Source organism: Dama dama, chromosome 29 (assembly GCF_033118175.1).
Source record: "Dama dama isolate Ldn47 chromosome 29, ASM3311817v1, whole genome shotgun sequence".
NCBI lineage: Eukaryota > Metazoa > Chordata > Mammalia > Artiodactyla > Cervidae > Dama > Dama dama.
The window spans coordinates 37,429,461-37,448,366 of record NC_083709.1 but is presented as its reverse complement, the minus strand read 5'-3'; the positions used below and the strand labels follow the sequence as shown (position 1 = coordinate 37,448,366).

Here is an 18,906-nt window from a genome sequence, read left to right as displayed (position 1 = left end):
AAAATAAACTCAACATGGGTTAAAGATCTAAATGTAAGACCAGAAACTATAAAACCCCTAGAGGAGAACATAGGCAAAACCCTCTCCGACATAAATCACAGCAGGATCCTCTATGACCCACCTCCCAGAATATTGGAAATAAAAGCAAAATTAAACAAATGGGATCTAATGAAACTTAAAAGCTTTTGCACAACAAAGGAAACTATAAGCAAGGTGAAAAGACAGCCTTCATAATGGGAGAAAATAATAGCAAATGAAGAAACAGACAAAGGATTAATCTCAAAAATATACAAGCAACTCCTGCAGCTCAATTCCAGAAAAATAAATGACCCAATCAAAAAATGGGCCAAAGAACTAAACAGACATTTCTCCAAAGAAGACATACAGATGGCTAACAAACACATGAAAAGATGCTCAACATCACTCATTATCAGAGAAATGCAAATCAAAACCACCATGAGGTACCATTACACGCCAGTCAGGATGGCTGCTACCCAAAAGTCTACAAGCAATAAATGCTAGAGAGGGTGTGGAGGAAAGGGAACCCTCTTACACTGTTGGTGGGAATGCAAACTAGTACAGCCGCTATGGAGAACAGTGTGGAAATTTCTTTAAAAACTGGAAATAGAACTGCCATATGACCCAGCAATCCCACTTCTGGGCATACACACTGAGGAAACCAGATCTGAAAGAGACATGTGCACCCCAGTGTTCATTGCAGCACTGTTTATAATTGCCAGGACATGGAATCAACCTAGATGCCCATCAGCAAATGAATGGATAAGGAAGCTGTGGTACATATACACCATGGAATATTACTCAGCCATTAAAAAGAATTCATTTGAATCAGTTCTAATGAGATGGATGAAACTGGAGCCCATTATACAGAGTGAAGTAAGCCGAAAAGATAAAGACCAATACAGTATACTAAAGCGTATATATGGAATTTAAAAAGATGGTAACGATAACCCTATATGCAAAACAGAAAAAGAGACACAGAAGTACAGAACAGACTTTTGGACTCTGTGGGAGAAGGCGAGGGTGGGATGTTCAGAGAGAATAGCATTGAAACAAGTATACTATCAAGGGTGAAACAGATCACCAGCCCAGGTTGGATGCATGAGACAAGTGCTCAGGGCTGGTACACTGGGAAGACCCAGAGGGATGGGATGGGGAGGGAGGTGGGAGGGGGGATCGGGATGGGGAACACGTGTAAATCCATGGCTGATTCATGTCAATGTAGGGCAAAAACCACTACAATATTGTAAAGTAATTAGCCTTCAACTAATAAAAATAAATGAAAAAAAATAGAAGTTTAGTCTTTTATGTTGGTTTGGCATTTTGTTTTCAATCTAGCAGTTTTATTTAGTTGATAGAATGTGTTTTTATTCTAGAAATTTCTTGCTTATCAAAAGGCTATTAAGAGAACCAACAGCTTTGAGAACAAATATTAAATATAAGTGCAGTCCACACTTTAAAAAAGTTCCAGCTATTGTCTCTATATGAATGAAGAATGAAGGCTTGATTTAGAAAACCAAAACAATTTATTAGGAAAAAATTTGTCAGATATAAAAGGACACTTTGCTGTATACCTGAAACTAACACAGTTTTGTAAATCAACTCTGCTTCAATAAAAAATCAATCATAATCTGGCTCATAAACCTATTAAATGTAATAAAATTTGTATTGGCTATATTATGAGACTATTAGCCAGATATCTCTGTAGAAAATTAGAATAATACTAATTATAAATAGAATAACAAGAAAGGAACTTCCACAACCTGAGAAAGGACATCTGTGAAAAACCCTAACCAACATCAAAGTTGATGGTGAGAGGCTGCTTTCTTTTCTAAGATCAGGAGCAAGGTAAGGATGTATACTCTTACCATGTCTAGTTAACATTGTACTGGTGGTTCCAGCCAGAGCAATAAGGCAAGAAAAATAAAAGTCATTAATTTTGGAAAGAGAGAAATAAACTCTTTGCAAATCATGCAATTTTGTAATCAGAAAATTATAAGGAACTCACACATACAACTATTAGAACTGTAAACAAGTTTAGCAAAATTGCAGGGATCATAAGAGTTAATATTGTTATTTGTTAAGATAATAGGATTCCTTAAATTAATGTGTAGATTCAATGCAGTCTCTATCAAATTCTCAGCTGGCCTTTGCATATAGTGACAAGCTGATTCAAAAATGCATATGGAAATGTAAGAGACCTAGAATAGGTCCAATATATATTCCTTATTATAAATCACAGTATCATAGTATGCCAAACCAACTTATAAAGATAGAATATCTAGATTTTAAATAGCTGGCTGTACATAAAAGGAAACAGTATAACTGAGTCCCTGCCTTATTTCTTATATCAAATTCTAGATGGATTAAAGAGTCATAAAAGAGGAATATCAAAAAATAGAAATAAAGGAATTTACGTGTTTTGTAATCTTGGGGTAAGGAATGTATGACATAAAATCTAGAAGTCCCAAGACAAATTATTGATAAATTTGATTACTTAAAAACACTAGAATAGCCAAAATAATCTTGCAAAAGAAGAATAAAGTTGAAGAAGTAGCATTTCCCAATTGTAAACCTTACTATAAAGCTGTACTGTTAAAGTGCTGCGCTCAATATGCCAGTAATTTTGGAAAACTTGGCAGTGTCCGCAGGACTGAGAAAGGTCAGTTTTCATTCCAATCCCAAAGAAAGGCAATGCCAAAAAATGTTCAAACCATTGAACAATTGCACTCATCTCACATGCTAGCAAAGTAATGCTCCTAATTCTCCAAGCTAGGCTTCAGCAGTATGTGACCTGAGAACTTCCAGATGTTCAATCTGGATTAAAGGCAGAGGAACCAGAGATCAAATTGCCAACAGCCGTTGGATCATAGAAAAAGCAAAAGAATTCTGGAAAAAACATCTACTGGGCTGGATGAAGCACAAGCTGGAGTCAAGATTGCCGGGAAAAATATCAATAACCTCAGATACGCAGACAACACCACCCTTATGGCAGAAAGCGAAGAAGAATTAAAGAGCCTCTTGATGAAAATGAAAGAGGAGAGTGAAAAAGTTGACTTAAAACTCAACATTTGGAAAACTAAGATCATGGCATCTCGTCCCATCACTTCATGGCAAATAGATGGGGAAACAGTGGAAACAGTGAAAGAATTTATTTTCTTGGGCTCCGGAATCACTGCAGCCATGAAATTAAAAGATGCTCCTTGGAAGAAAAGCTATGACCAACCTAGACAGCATATTAAAATTCAGAGACATTACTTTGCTGACAAAGGTCCATCTAGTCCAAGCTATGGTTTTTCTGTTAGTCATGTATGGATGTGAGAGTTGGGCTATAAAGAAAGCTGAGCACCAAAGAATTGATGCTTTTGAACTGTGGTGTTGGAGAAGACTGTTGAGAGTCCCTTGAACTGAAAGGAGATCAAACCAATTAATCCTAAAGGAAATCTGTCCTGAATATTCATTGGAAGGACTGATGCTGAAGCTGAAGCTCCAATACTCTGGCCACCTGATGCAAAGAGCTGACTCATTAGAAAGGACCCTGATGCTCAGAAAGATTGAAGGCAGGCAGAGAAGGGGATGACAGAGGATGAGATGATTGGATGGCATCACCGACACGATGGACATGAGTTTGAGCAAGCTCTGGGAGTTGGTGATGGACAGGGAAGCCTAGGGTGCTGCAGTCCATGGGGTCACAAAGAGTTGAACATGACTGAGTGACCAAACTGAAGAAAGCTATAATCATCAAGACAGTGTGGTATTGGCATAGTGTAGACATGTATGTCAATGGAAAAGAATTGAGAATCCAGAAATAAACTCCTATAATTATGTTTAATTGTTTTTGAAAGGGGTGCCAAGTTAATTCAGTGGGAGAAAGAATAGCATTTTTCAACAAATGGTGGTGAAAGAACTGGGTATCCACAAGCCAAAGAGTGAATTTGGACCACTGCACAAAAGTTAAATGGTTCATAGACCCAAATAGAATAGCTAAAACTACAGAAATCTTAGGCAGTGCTTTCTTAGGAGCCACAGCAAAAGCTGAAGTGACAGAAAATAGATGCATTGTACTTCACCAAAATTAAACACTTCTTTGCTTCATAAGATAGAAGGTAAAAATACAATCACAAAGTGCTAGAAAATTTTTGCAAATCAAGTGACTGATAAATAACTTGTATTCAGAATAATAGAGAAATAACAATGAAAAATATGCTAAAGGTTTAAATGGACATTTCTTCAAAGAAGATGTACAAATGGTCAGTAAGCATGTAAAAAAGTGTTCAAAAATCATTAGTCGGGGATGCAAATCAAAACTACAATGAGATGACTCTTCACACTCATTCACATGACTACAATTTAAAAACTGGACAGTAACAAGTTTTAGAGGACACGTGGAGAAGTTGGAACATTTTGTTTCTAAGAATATAGTCAAAAGACAAATGACAAATTGGCAATAATGATTTGCAATGTGTGTGACAAAGCGATTGTCTTCATAATTTACAAAGGACTGTAATAAAACACTAAGGAAAATGTATACAGAGTAATATAGAAATGGACACATGAAATAGCAGTTCACAGAAAAAGAAGTACAAGTTACTGATAAAGGTATGAAGAGATGGTTAATCTTCTTTAAAATTAAAGAAATGGACCGTAAAGAAGTTGATGATGCTTACCTTGTAAAGATATGGGGAAATAAACACTTATGCTTTTCATGGTAATTTATACCAGTAGGACTTTAGAAAGCAATTTGGTAACAATTATCTGAAAATAAATTGTACTTACGCTTTTCATGGTAATTTATACTAGTAGGACTTTAGAAAGCAATTTGGTAACAATTATCTGAAAATAGTTTGATGTTTACTCATCAAATCTATTTCTAGGAATTTACTGAGTAGATATACTTGAATGCATCCTAAGATGTACAAGTATACATGTAAGGATTTATATTATAGTATTGTCATTAATAGGAAAAATCCAAATAACCTATAAATCTTAGCAGTAGTGGACTGGTTAAATTCATTAATGATACAATGGATAAGTTAATTCATCTAAACAATGGAATGCTATGCAACTGTAGAAATGTGATGTGGAAAGGATGTTAGAAACATACTGTGAATGGAAAAATAAGTTGTATAATAGTATGTATACTATAATCCTATTTGAATTTAGAATTGAATATATTTAATGTATATTTAACACAAATCATTTGTATTATACAAAATATAATTTATCATATATAAAATTATATATTAAGATTTCTATAATATAACAACATTAAAAAGCATGTTACTAATTGTATGCTACTGGAGAAAACTTGAAGTCTGGGTTTGTTTTGTTTTTGTTGGTTTGGTTTTACATCCCAGCTCAGAGGGCTTTCAGTCAGACATTGATTCAAGTATTTTATTGTAGAACATACCTTTTCCACCTCCTCTTTTGTTTTTAACTCAACAGTATTGCTTAGAGATCTTTCCATATTAGTATATTAGTGTAATAGAACTTCCTTTTTCTATTTGAAGTCTTTGTTGATGAACTCTAATTGATTTAACAATCTTCTGTTGATAGCATGTTTTAGCATGTTAAATATGATATTTAACTCTTATTGTATATACTCAGTATTGTCTGAGTCTGCGGGATTCATTGATAAAGACAAAAAATAAAAGACCATATTTCCTCCTTTCACGGAGCTTGTTTTCAATGAGATAGACATTAACAAAAGACCTCTCAAATAAATGTAGAATCATAACTCTGATAAGTGCTGAGAAGAATCTAGTAGGGTTAATTGACATAGTCAAGGAGTAAAAGAGATTTTCCAAAAAAGTGATAATTGAACTGATGTCCAAAGAAAGGATTATTAGTTTTGTGTATTTTAACGATGAATTTTGTCCTATAATATATATTCTCCCATTTCTTCTGTTACTGTAAGCACGCCTCACTGGTGCCTCTGTCTCATCAGATTTTAAATATGCTTTTTCTCACTTATTTAAAAAATCCAAACTCTTCTCCAATCCCACTCTTGTTTCCAACTACTTCCCTTTTTCTTTATCTCCCCTTCTCTTGTCACCAAAAGTGTTTTGTCTAAACTTCCTGTTTCTATTTCTTATATGTCACTAAGACAAAAAAAAATTGCAGGTTTATTCCTCCTTTGACCTGTTCTAATATGAGTTACAGCAGACTTCATCACAGTCACCAATGACTTCCATGTCCAGTGAACATGGAACATGTTAGTCTCTGTTTTTTTTGAATATTCTGTGACACTGGACATAACTCTGTCCTTGAGATGTTTTTTTATTTTGGTTTTCATGACTTTATCTTCTTCTGTTTTTCTTCCTCCTTTTCCAGTCTTTTTGGCTGCCTCTTTCTGAGTTCCTTACGCTTTATCCTAGAATCTTTTTGCTTCCTGTCATACACTCTCAAGGCAAGCTTCACATCCCTAGATGACTCTCAAGCCTGTGTTTGACCTCTCTTCTGAGCTTTACACCACTGCGTCCAGCTGCCTCTCATAGTTTTTACTTTATTTATTATTTTTTAATTCAAATATATTTAGGGTCAGTTATTTGCCAGGTAGTCTACTGGTGCTGGGAGTCTTTTAAAAGTGCTTTACTGGAATATGGTCTAAACAGAATTTATGATTAACATTACCCACCAGAAACAAACAAGTAAATAAACAGAAACAGCCAAAATAAGACCTTCTCTACTTCCATGGTTCTTACTCAGCTGCTGAAGTCCACCCAGTTCTTCTAGTCTGAAACTTTGGGATCAGTCTTGACTACTCATTTTATCTGAGCAGTTCCTCATCCAGTCCAATCGAATCCAGCCCAATCCTCAATATAATCTAACCCAACGCAGTGTTATCAAGGTTGGCCATTCTATCTTGTGAGTATGCACCCCTCCAACATCCTTCAGTGCATATACTCCCACACCCTCTTTTCTCTGCTAAGACCCTAATCTAAGCTGCCATCACCTCTTGAGTAGTCTGCTACAGTTTCTTTCTAATTTGTCATACTACATTCACTTTTGACCACCATCTGGCAATTTGCTACATGACTGCAAGCATAATCTTTTAAAATTTTCCTCAATTTCTCTGTGTCTCTATTTCCTTATCTGTAAAATGAGATAACGATGGCCTCATAGTTTTGTTGTGATGATAGAGAAAGAATTGCTATGTTAGAGTATAGAGAATAGTGCCAGGCACTGAGGCCTCAGTCAATTGTTATTGAGACCCTACATGTTGTTGCATTAAGCCAAGTAAAAAGTATGGTTAAGATAGAAAGAAGTTTATTAATAGATTTGAATGGAGTAATTATTAGCTCATTTATACTTAATTGTGCTATATGTAATCACACAAAAAATCTGCAACTCTTATAATGCGTGACCTTATTATGTGTAATTTTTTTTCTTAATTAAAAGGCTAAGAAGCACCAGGCTTTTCTAGTGGAGACATGTGAAAATAACGTGAAAGAATTGGAATCGATCTTGGACAGCTTTTCTGTGTCGGGCCAGTGGACATCAGGTTAGTTGAAGGTATAAAATGACAGATGCATCTGTCAATGTTCCAAAGTCACTACATTTTGGGAATTCTGCAGATGCCTCTTATAGTCCCTCATCTCAACATGTTTTGATTTGATGACATGATAAGAGCAGTTCTCACAGCAGTCAGTTGGCCTAGCTGGCTGCGAAAGGGTGACGGACTGTGGACCTGCTGTTGTCCTCCCGAACTTGATTTACAAGTGTTGGTGTCGGTGTGATTGGACAGACAAGGGCTCACTTGCTGTGTTCTGAATCCAACTGAGAAGAAAGTCCATACAGTATACCTGCAAGGGGAACAGATGTTTCCATCAAACCGAGCCAAATTCTGAGGCAACCTTCAGCAACTTAAAGGTCATGTATTCAAAAGGTTATGTAGGACACAGGCTGTAACACAGTGCGTATTCTTCACTGCTGCTTTCCAGTCTGGTTTTCTCCTTCATTTCCTACTACAGTGTATGTACTCTCCAGATGAGTGCTTAGGTAAAATGCTTTGGTTTTAGCATTAGCCCACTTAATATGATAGAGAACTATAAAGACTGTATATCGGGTAGGCATATTTTGGTATCTAGCAAAAAGCATTAGTTACTAATGAATGTTGTCCATTCCATGATTTCTACTTCCTTAATTTTTGTGTGTGTATGCCATTATGTGTGCTATAGTAGCTTTGACTTACCTACTTTCACTTTTCTACCTGTTTTCTTTTGGCATACTGTCAGCTTCAAATTATTTAGTTGCTTTCTGACTCAATTATATTTTTCAAAAAAGCATGTAAAATTCAATTCCTTACACCTTAAAATAGCTTCAAGACTGTTTTTTTTTTTTTTAAAGGAATCAAGCATATTTGACAAATGAGTTCTTTAGGAAATGCTTAAGTTCAGAAAAGTTTGTTGTCCTTAGAAAAGCAGAAAGATATGATCAAGGCCCATTTCACATTATGAATCTGCAGATTTCTGTTGGTGAACCATTAGAAATTGAGTGAGATTTGCTGTTATCTGTTTTTAACTTTCTTTGTTTTTATTTAAACTTTCTCCAAAAGCAGTAGTATTTCATTGTTTGTTACTGTAAAATCAAGGTGTATAAAAGTGACATAAAAATATAGTTATCCACTTTTCAATTGTATTTGCTAAAGCTTTGAGGAATAAAATTTTCTTTTTCAGTGATAGTGTTTTATTATTCAGCTGTGTCATTGCTTAATGGTTTTAAGGATCTTTAAAATTGTTAAATTATTATCATAGCATATCTTAATGCTTCAACGTGCAGAGGTGAATTAGAAAACCTAAGAATAATGAGGTCATGTCTCCTTTGAGGTTTAAATAGTTGATAACAAAGAAACTCATAAGTTATTACTAAACCTATAGAAAAAAAAAATTGTCTTCTAATAAAGTTTTTCTCTTTATTCTCATCTTTCGGTGACCATCCTTTTTGAACTTCCTGTTCCCGGGAAAGGGATTGTGTGCTGAATTAGTGATTTCTGTTCTGTCATAGTGGTCATTGTTTCCATGTTGTGCTGGTTATTCACTCTTTTACCCACCCTAGAGTCATTCTCCTCTGGTCTCTGTTTGTCGTGTGGAGGCTGACCTCTGTGGACTGCATGATCTGGGCTCCTTTGCCCTCTGGCTTGGGAGGTTGGATTTGGATTGTGGGTGCCCCAGCAGGAGATTAAGAGGGTGGAAGAAGAAAGGAAAGCAGAGAATGTCACGGTGTTTATTTCCCCCGCTCCCTCCAGTGTGTTACTGGCAGTGGTTTCATTTTTGGTGGCTACAGCTCCTGTCAAGAGGGTTCTCTTCCACAACTGTGGTTTGTGTTGGTCTGTGATGATAGCGTTACCTTCACTTGACCCTGTTGGCATCTCCATTTTATTGGTATTGGTTTTCCAGTCTTGCTGGTTTGTGGTGTCTCATCATATCTTTTTTGTTCTCTTAACCTGCTTAGATTTCTGTAAAATCTTCATTAAATTTTTTTCCCAGTGAACTCTTCTGACTATGCTAGTTCTTCTCTTTGATACTTGACTCATTCACATACCTACTTTGGACTTGATTTTATTCTTGTTCTTGGCTTCCATCAAATAGCCTTATATAACCATAATGGACTCCCTTTCTGCTCATACGAGCTCAAGTTGGATTTTTGTCACTTAACCAAGAGGGATATAATTAATAAACCTTATTGCTCAACATTTTATGGAAGAGCCTGAACAATTATGATTGCCTACTGTGTCAACCCTGGCTTCAGCTACACAAAGATGACCAAATAATTTGTTCCTGCCTACCTCTCTCCCTTTTTTCCCTATGGTACTTGTTGCTGTTAAGCATTTCTGACAGACTGTGTGGTGCTTTTTTTATTATATCTGTATTGTCAAGATTCTCTGGAGAAATAGAACCAATAAGATATATATATATATACACACACACAAGAAGAGATATTGGAGTTTGCACACATGGTTATAGAGGCTAGGAAATCTTGTGATCTTTCCTCTGTAAGCTGAAGGACCAGGAAAGGCAGTGATATAATTCAATATGAGCCCAAAGGCCTGAGAAACTTGGGGCACCTGGGGCCCAGGAACTAGGAGTAGGAAGTCTGAAGGCAGGAAAAGATGGAAGTCTCAGGTTAGGCAAAAAGAGAATTTTCCTTTCTGTCTTTTTGTTCTTTGGGGTTGTAGGAAGAGAGGGCTAAGAGTGGGGGTTAGGTAAGGAAAGTCAACAACTTGGATATTGTCTCCCCTACCCACGTTGGTGAGGGCACATCTTCTTTACTTAGTCTACTGATTCAAATGCTAATCTGCCCCAGAAACACTCTCATGGACACATCCAAAAGTGATTTACTGGTTTTCTGGGCATCCTTTAGCCTGGTCAAATTGACAATAAAAGCTCCATGAGGGCAAGGATCTTTGTCTCTTTCATTTACTAAAGAGTTTTAAGCAGGTAGACAATACTTGGCACAAAGGAAGCACTCAAATATTTATTCAATGAATAAAAGCATGAATGAATTAACAGTAGGTCAATATTCTATTTTAAATGATAATTTTTGAGGTTATAAAGGTAGTCATGGAATCTCTTTCAAGATTTTAGCAGCCTTTTGGGTAGCAGTCCATAAAGAGTCACCAAGAAGATTGACTTTCTGTCTTCAGTGGAAATGATGTCACCATCTTTCATGCCTTATGGAAATGCCACCTTCATTGCCTACTATTATTGGATAAGATGACCTCAATTTAATCAATCATGGATATTTATTTCCTATTTCTGCCTTCTACTTTCTGCTGAAATTGCTGCACGACAGCTGCTCATAACTCATTTTTTTTCTGATAGAAATGCTTAGAGTGTGTATATGGGAGAAGTCCTTTCCCACTTTGAACCCGTATAGTCTTTCTGCCTCAGGTGTTTCTTCCTACTATGGTTTTACCTCTAGAATGCGACTTTTCCTTCATTAGGTTCATGAAAGAAAGTTTTTTTCTAACTCATTCTTGGATCCTCCATAGGCGGCTTAATTTTTGTGTTGACTGAGACAGAGCCCCTCCAATCTTCTTCAACCTTTCCTTCCTTGAGGAAATTATTTGTAATACTCCAGAAGTATCCTTTTGCTTTCTACTAGGAGAGACTGAAGGACCCTAGGAAATAATAGCAAGAACATTTGGTGCCTTTAGGTGTGTACATATCACCCAGGAGCCGGGCAGCTTCAGGGACTGTTCTTAAGAAAATCAGAACAACAAGTGGTACTTTTCCTCTCATCTCTCCTCCTTTCCATCCTTCATAAAGGATTATTGCCTAGATCTAGTATCTTCTTGAGACTTTTAATTGTCCTCAGGAACCTTGGGGCTGGGACCTTTTAATTAGAAGCTCATGGGTTACTGAGAGACTGAGGCAGTCTGTAAGAGCAGCACACAGGTCTCCTTTGGTGTCATTTGCTGGTTTCTTCTTGCTTGCTTCCCTTATCTCCCAGTTCACTGAGGGTTACAAACCAAGCTTGCCCTACTTTATCATGCTCATAGCTTGGGTTTGTGAAATGCATGGGAGTGACCACAGTCTAGTCAGTGGGCTCACTAACTAATCACACTGCTAAGGGGACTGAGAAGCAGGGGACTCAGGAGAGCCAGTCTGACTCCAAAGGCCTGAGAAGCAGGAGACCTGGTGGTATAAGTTCCAGCCTGAGTCTGAGTCCAAAGGCAGGAGAAGACTGATTTCCAGCTTCAAGATAGTCAGGTGGACAGAAAGAATCCTTCTTACTTAGCCTTTTGTTCTATCTGGACCTTCAGTGGGATGGGTGAGGCCTGCCCACGGGAGGGCAGTCCACTTTACTCAGTCTGCTGATGCAATGTCAGTCTCATCCAGAAATAGCCTCATAGACACACCCAGAAATAATTTTTAACTGAGTATCTGGACCTGTAGCCCAGTCAAGTTTACACATAAAATTTTGCTGTGCTGTGTTTAGTTGCTCAGTTGTGTCTGACTCTTTGTGACCCCATGGACTGTAGCCGCTACACTCCTCTGTTCATGGGGATTCTCCAGGCAAGAATACAGGAGTGGGTTGCCATTCCCTCCTCCAGGGGATCTTACCAACCCAGGGATCAAACCCAGGTTTTCTACTCCCACATTGCAGGAAGATTCTTTATAGACTGAGCCACCAGGAAAGCACATAAAATTAACTATCCCCTTTTCTCTGGCCAGCAAGCCCCTCATAACCACTGTGCTACTTTCCGTTTCTGTGAATTTGACTACTTTAGATATCTCTTATATTGGAATCATATATTATCTTTTCATGATAGACTTCTCTTAGCAAAATTGCCTCCAGTTTCATCCATATTATGGCATGTGACAGGAATTCCTTTTTAAGGCTGAATAATACTCCATTGTCCAACAGAAGCAGAAGAGATTAAGAAGAGGTGGCAAGAATACACAGAACTATACGAAGAAGGTCTTAATGACCTGGATAACCACGATGGTGTGGTCACTTAGCTAGAGCCAGACATCCCGGTGTGAAGTCAAGGGGACCTTAGAAAGCATTAGTACAAATAAAGCTAGTGGAGGTGATGGAATTCCAGGTGAGTTATTTAAAATCCTAAAAGATGATGCTATTAAAGTGCTGCACCCAATATGTCAGCAAATTTAGAAAGCTCAGCAGTGGCCACAGTATTGGCAAAGGTCAGTTTTCATTCCAATGCCAAAGAAGGACAGTGCCAGAGGATATACAAACTACCATATAGTTGCATTCATTTCACATGCCAGCAAGGTTATGCTCAAACTCCTTCAACTTAGGCTTTAGTAGTACATGAACCGAGAACTTCCAGATGTACGAGCTGGGTTTAGAAAAGACAGAGGAACCAGAGATCAAATTGCCAACACTTGTTGGATCATAGAGAAAGCTAAGGAATTCTAGAAAAGCATATACTGCTTCATTGACTACTCTGTAAAGCTTTTGACTGTTTGGATCACAACAAACCGAAAAATTCTTAAAGAGATGGAAATACCAGACCACCTTACCTATCTCCTGAGAAACCTGTATGTGGATCAAGTAGCAACATTTAGAATCAGACGTGGACCAGCAGTTGGGTTCAAAATTGGGAAAGCAGTATGACAAGGGTGTATATTGTCACTCTGCTTATTTAACTTCTGTGCAGAGTACATCATGGGAAAGCTGGGCTGGATGAAGTACAAGCTGGAATCAAGATTGCCAGGAGAAATTTGAACAACTTCAGATATATAGATGATACCACTCCAATGACAGAAGGCGAAGAGGAATTAAAGAGCCTCTGGATGAGGGTGAAAGAGGAGAATGAAAAAACTGGCCCGAAACTCAACATCCAAAAGTTAAGATCCTGGCATCCAGTCCCATCATTCATGGCAAATAGAAGGGGAAAAAGTGGAAAGAGTGACAGCTTTTATTTTCTTGGGCTCCAAAATCACTGCAGGTGGTGACTGCGGCCATGAAATTAAAAGACACTTGCTCCTTGGAAGAAAAGCTATGACAAACCTAAACAGTGTATTAAAAAGTGGAGACATCACCTTCCCAACAAAGGTGCTTTGGATCATAGAGAAAACCATAGTCAACCATAGTCAAAGGTATGGTTTTCCCAGTAGTCATGTACACATGTGAGAATTGACCCATAAAGAAGGCTGAACACTGAAGAATTGATGCTTTCAAATTATGGTACCAGAGAAGACTTTTGAGAGTCCCTGGGACTACAAGGAGATCAAACCAGTCAATCCTAAAGGAAACCAACCCTGAATATTAATTGGAAGGACTGATGCTGAAGCAGAAGCCCCAGTACTTTGGCCATTTAATGGGACGAACCGACACATTGGAAAAGACCTGGATGCTGGGAAAGACTGAAGGCAGGAGGAGAAAGATGTGACAGAGGCTGAGATGGCTGGATGGCATCACTGACTCAGTGGACATAAGTTTGAGCAACCTTTGGGAGATGGTGAAGGACGGGGAAGTCTGGCATGCTGCAGTGCATTGTGTCGCAAAGAGTTGGACATGGCTTAATGACTGAACAACAAGACTCCATTGTTATGTATTTGTCACATTTTATCTATCAATATCTGTTGGTGGACCTTTGGGTTGCTTCCATCTCTTGGCTATTTTGAGTAGTGCTGTTATTAACATGGGTATAGAAATATCTCTGCTGGGCTCTGCCCTCAGTTCCTTTGGATATACAGAAGTGGGATTGTTTGTCCATTAACTATTTAAATAACTTTTTTTTGGTCACACCATGTGGCATGTACGATCTTAATTCCCTGACCAAGGATTGAACCCAGTGAATTCTATGTAAATGAGCCCATTTCCCTAGTACTTTATTTGCTATGAAATGAGTTCCTTGGTCAGAAGCAATGCTATGGGATACATGATAGTGAATAAGACATTTTGTAAATTCGTGGATGACAATTTCAGCAGAAATATTATGGTCAGGGAAGGAAAATGCCTTTCTAGAGTGTCTAGTAAGAATGAGCATTGCTTATTCCGTGATGGAAATGACTTAGTGTAATCAGCTTGCCACCAGGTAGGTGGCTGGTGCCAGTCAGGAGTGGTGGCATATCATGGATTCAGTGTTTGTCTTTGGTATCGGTGGAGCTGGCACTTAACAGCCTTGGTTAGTGAAGATCCATGTTGCTGAGCCCATGCCTTCCCTCCACTCTTGCTGCTGTGACTCCTATGTTGTAGGGGTGACAAAGATGAGCAGAGAGAAAAGTGACAGGGAAAATATACTAGCTGACACCCACAGAATACTTCATTTTGTCCTCCTGATTATTAAGATCCTCCTCTACTTCAGTTGATCGGGGCATAGTGCCCGTCTTAAGAGGTCTGTTCACACACTTGCTCAGACCACCTTGGGACTGGTTTTCCTATCATCTTTTGGAGTCCTTGACCGTTCAGCCAATCTGTTAGCTACTACCTCCAGATTAGTGTATATTTGTGCCTTTGATCATCTCTCATTCCAGACAAAATGATAGTCAGGTCCAGTACTTGAAGTTTTGCATACTGGGGGAGATTTTTGCTTCATCACCATCCTTCAAGGCCACCCTTGAATAGGGCTGTCATGATGCAACTGTCTACTTTTTTTTTTTTTTTAAGTTAATTAATTTTTGGCTGCACTGAGTCTGCATTGTTGCACGAAGGCTGTTTCTAGTTGTAGCTCTTGGGGGCTACTCTAGTTACGGTGTGTGGACTTCGTGTTATGGTGGCTTCTCTTGTTGCAGAGCTTGAGCTCTAGAGTGCAGGCTCAGTCGTTGTGGCATACAGGCTTAGTTGCCCCACAGCATGTGGGATCTTCCTGGACCAGGGATTGAGGATATGTCCCTTGTGTTGGCAGGCAGATTCTTAACCACTGGACTGCCAGGGAAGTCCAATACTTTTGAGGAACGTCCGCACATCATACAGAAACATCTATATAACTAGCCCATTCTCTCCCCCACCCCCACGTTCGTCAACTGGTTATAGGGAACTTGTCCACAGGTTCAGGATATAAGTCAAGAATGTAACAAGAATAGGAAATCTGGATTACTTATTCATGCAGCTTGCTTGTGCCTGCAGGATTTGTTTGAACCCAGTTTTGTATATTCCATCTTCCTTTGAGATAGAGTGCTATCACGCATGCTCAAATTAATGGGGTTGGTGGATCAGACAGTAATCATTTTATCATGGGCAACTCAGGTCACATGCTAAATTGGGGGATGTGAATGCAGTATCTGCTAAGGACCAGTAGTGAGTCAAAAGCTGATTTTTAAGAGAATAGTTATCTGCAGAGGATGGCTTGCTTTTTTCCCAAATTCTAAAAGCTTACACTATTATTCACCTGTAAGGACCTGCCAAACTTGGCCTGCTTAAACTCAAGCCGTCAGAATAATACCATCAACTTGGTGGAGAATCAAGTGGAACTCTTGATGTCTTCCAGAATGGAGAGCTGATGGAGATTTCTATACACTGGATTATGCTAGAGTTGATGTGGTTCTGAGGTAGGGTTGTGAGGGTACATTGCTGGTCCTGCAAGCAGAAGGAAACTGCTTTGGTGGTTTTTATTAAAAGGGTAGAAGAAATAGCCTCATTCCAGTTTCCGGGAAATGGATTGATTTGCTCCAACAATGAAACTACATCTGTTACTACAGCTGTAATTGGAATCACATGTGATTATGCTTTCAGTAATTCACTGTCATTCCTTAAGACCCATCTGTGCTCTGCACTAGCAGATAGATGAGTTGAATGCCGATGTGGTTGGAATCACCACCCTTTATCATCTTTCACAGAGGCACTAATCTCTGCATTCTCTCTAGGAATGTGGCTTTACTTTTGATTTACTATTTGGGTAGATCAGAGTTTTGGTGACTTCCACTTACTTTTTTTTTCTGTTTTCCTCTGTTAGCTCCTCATTCCATGGGTCAGGTAACTAATATGGGCATTGTGCCAGTTTCTGCATTTGTCTTTTATAACAGCGCATTCCAAAGTGGGAAAATAACTTTGTGGATTCACCTTGGGCCCACTGGAGCTAGATCTTAACCAAAGCTTTCTTGTATAAGCTCCTCCCCTAGTGATCTAGTGAACCACAATAGCATATTAGCTCTCCAGGAATTAGAGTCAGTTCCAATCCAGTGTCCGGTTATCCAAGGTATGTGTAACTCCCCTTCCCTAGTACACAGTCACCCTGCTAAATGGTTGCATGTTTCTTGGAGGAAGGCTAGGATTTGCAGTATGATCTTTTTGGGCAGGATGTTCGGGTTCCTAAAGGGGATCCACTGGCCCTGGGTCTGTGAAAAAACTTGTCAGAATTGGTTGAGGGCCAAGATGTCTTTTGTATAGATTTAACTTCTACTTCTGGTAATCAGACCCAGAACTTTTTACTTATACAAATCAAATAACATTGAAGTAGAGTGCCTATCTGTTTTAGTCCCGGGAATACTGTGATCAGTAGCCAATGCTAGTGATCTCTGTGGGTAAAACCATTTTGTTTATTACTTTGAATCCACTGCCCGTTATGATAACCATATCCATTTTGTTGCTGCAAGTTGAGGCCACCACTTGACCCTGTCACTTGAGGTTCCAAGATCTTCACTGAACCCAGCTTGGTGGCATCATTTTCCACTGTTATCCGTGGCTCTCCAGCTACTGCGCCTAGATGCTCACCAGGCTACAGAGCTCATCAAGGATGCTCAGTCCCTCCCCCACCCCCAGCACATTTCTTAAATGTTGGTAAAGGAGGTATTTTTTTGAACTCTTCCTGGGGACATAGTGGGTGGGTGAGTAAGACTTACATAATAAATACTGTCCATATGTGAGGGAAGTTATAAGCCTTTTTTTTTTTTTTTTTTAAAACTCCAGGATGGAAACCAATGTTTGTAAGATAATGAAGATGTTTATGATCTCAGTAAATAAGATGAGTTAATATATGGAATATAGTCTGAGCTTGTAAAATATAACTGCCAACAAAATGTTTATATTCAGTGCTTTTAGAATGAAAAAGGGATTTTCTTAGTCATAATTGTTTTAAATATTTAGATTTTCTCAGGTGAAAAACCCATTTGAGTGTTATTTTCTGTGTTTTATTACATGATTAAAAATCAGTATTAAACAACAGGGTTTTGTTTTCTTTTTTTCTATTCTGAGGATGAATATGACTATTCATGTTCTATAGTAGATATCTTTTTTAAAAGTCTTTTATATTCTGTCCATTTCTTTTTTAAAAAATAATTTTATTTATTTATTTTTGGCATTGTTGGGTCTTCATTGCTGCACAGGCTGTTCTCTAGTTGCGGCGAGCAGGGGTTACTCTCTAGGTTACTTTCTAATACTCTCTCTTCTCACCACCTCTGTCTAGTGGTACATGGGCTTCTCATTGCAGGGGCTTCTCTTATTGCAGAGCACGGGCTCTAGGGTGTGTTGGCTCAGTAGTTGTGGTTTGCAGGCTCTAGGACACCGGCTCAATAGTTGTGGTATATGGGCTTAGTTGTTCCGTGGTATATGGGATCTTCCTGGATCAGGGATCAAACTTGTGTCTCCTGCATTGGCAGGCAGATTCTTTACTACTGAGCCACCTGGGAAGTCCTGTCCATTATTTCTTAATAATTGAGGTCTTGCATGATACTGAAGTAGATAGAATGGTTGACAAGGTGGAGGAAATAGACTCACCTCAGTCATTATAATTTACTGTTTCTTCTGTGGAACTGTAGGTTACTGAGATGATAGATAACACCATCCTGAAAAACAGTGGTTTATTTGAGTCATGTAAAAAATATTTAGTTTTTCAGATTGTCCAAAAGGGGACATATAAATGGAAGGTTTGGACCCTTTCCTTCCATCTCACTCCCTTCTGTGGGCTACTAATTCAAGGAAAAGCTTTGGCAAGGTGAACCCAGACTTGACCTTGGAGAAGAAATGGGCAACCCACTCCACTGTTCTTGCCTGGAGACTCCCATGGACAGAGGAGCCTGGCAGGCTGCAGTTCATGGGGTCACAAAGAGTCAGACACGACTGAGCACCCAGACTTGAAACCTGCTTAAAAGTGAGAAAGAGGTTGAGATAGGCAGCAGTGATGTGAAAATACAGGCTGGCACCCGAGTAAAGAGACGTACGTGGACAGACAGAGAAACTAAGAAGATTCTGAGTTGGCATAATGGTACTATAAATGGTCATGACACATGCTTTTCTTCATTTGGACTTTGACCTTTGAAAAACCATTTATGACTATTGTTAAAATTTTACTTTATTTGTTTATTACTGTTCTTCTCTGTGAGTTTTTAGTCCTTTCACTGATTGGATAGCTTTAATAGTTTATTGTTTGGGGTGCTAATAGTACAGTGATTAGGACATTATTAGGTTGAATCACATTTCAGTCAGTAAGCTCCTGGGTCTTTTCTTTTTACTTATGAACACTTTGTCGTGTTAAGG

At 38.5% G+C, this 18,906-nt stretch overlaps 1 protein-coding gene across 7 annotated transcripts in view; it reads left to right on the top strand.

Moving 5' to 3' along the window:
* Positions 1-18,906, top strand: part of CCDC171 (coiled-coil domain containing 171) — a 317,640-nt gene that overhangs the window by 82,607 nt on the left and 216,127 nt on the right. For all 7 annotated transcript variants that reach the window (XM_061132151.1, XM_061132152.1, XM_061132154.1 and 4 more), the window contains one exon: positions 7,420-7,522. In XM_061132151.1, coding sequence (XP_060988134.1) covers positions 7,420-7,522 — 103 coding nt within the window. The remainder of the gene's footprint in view (positions 1-7,419; positions 7,523-18,906) is intronic.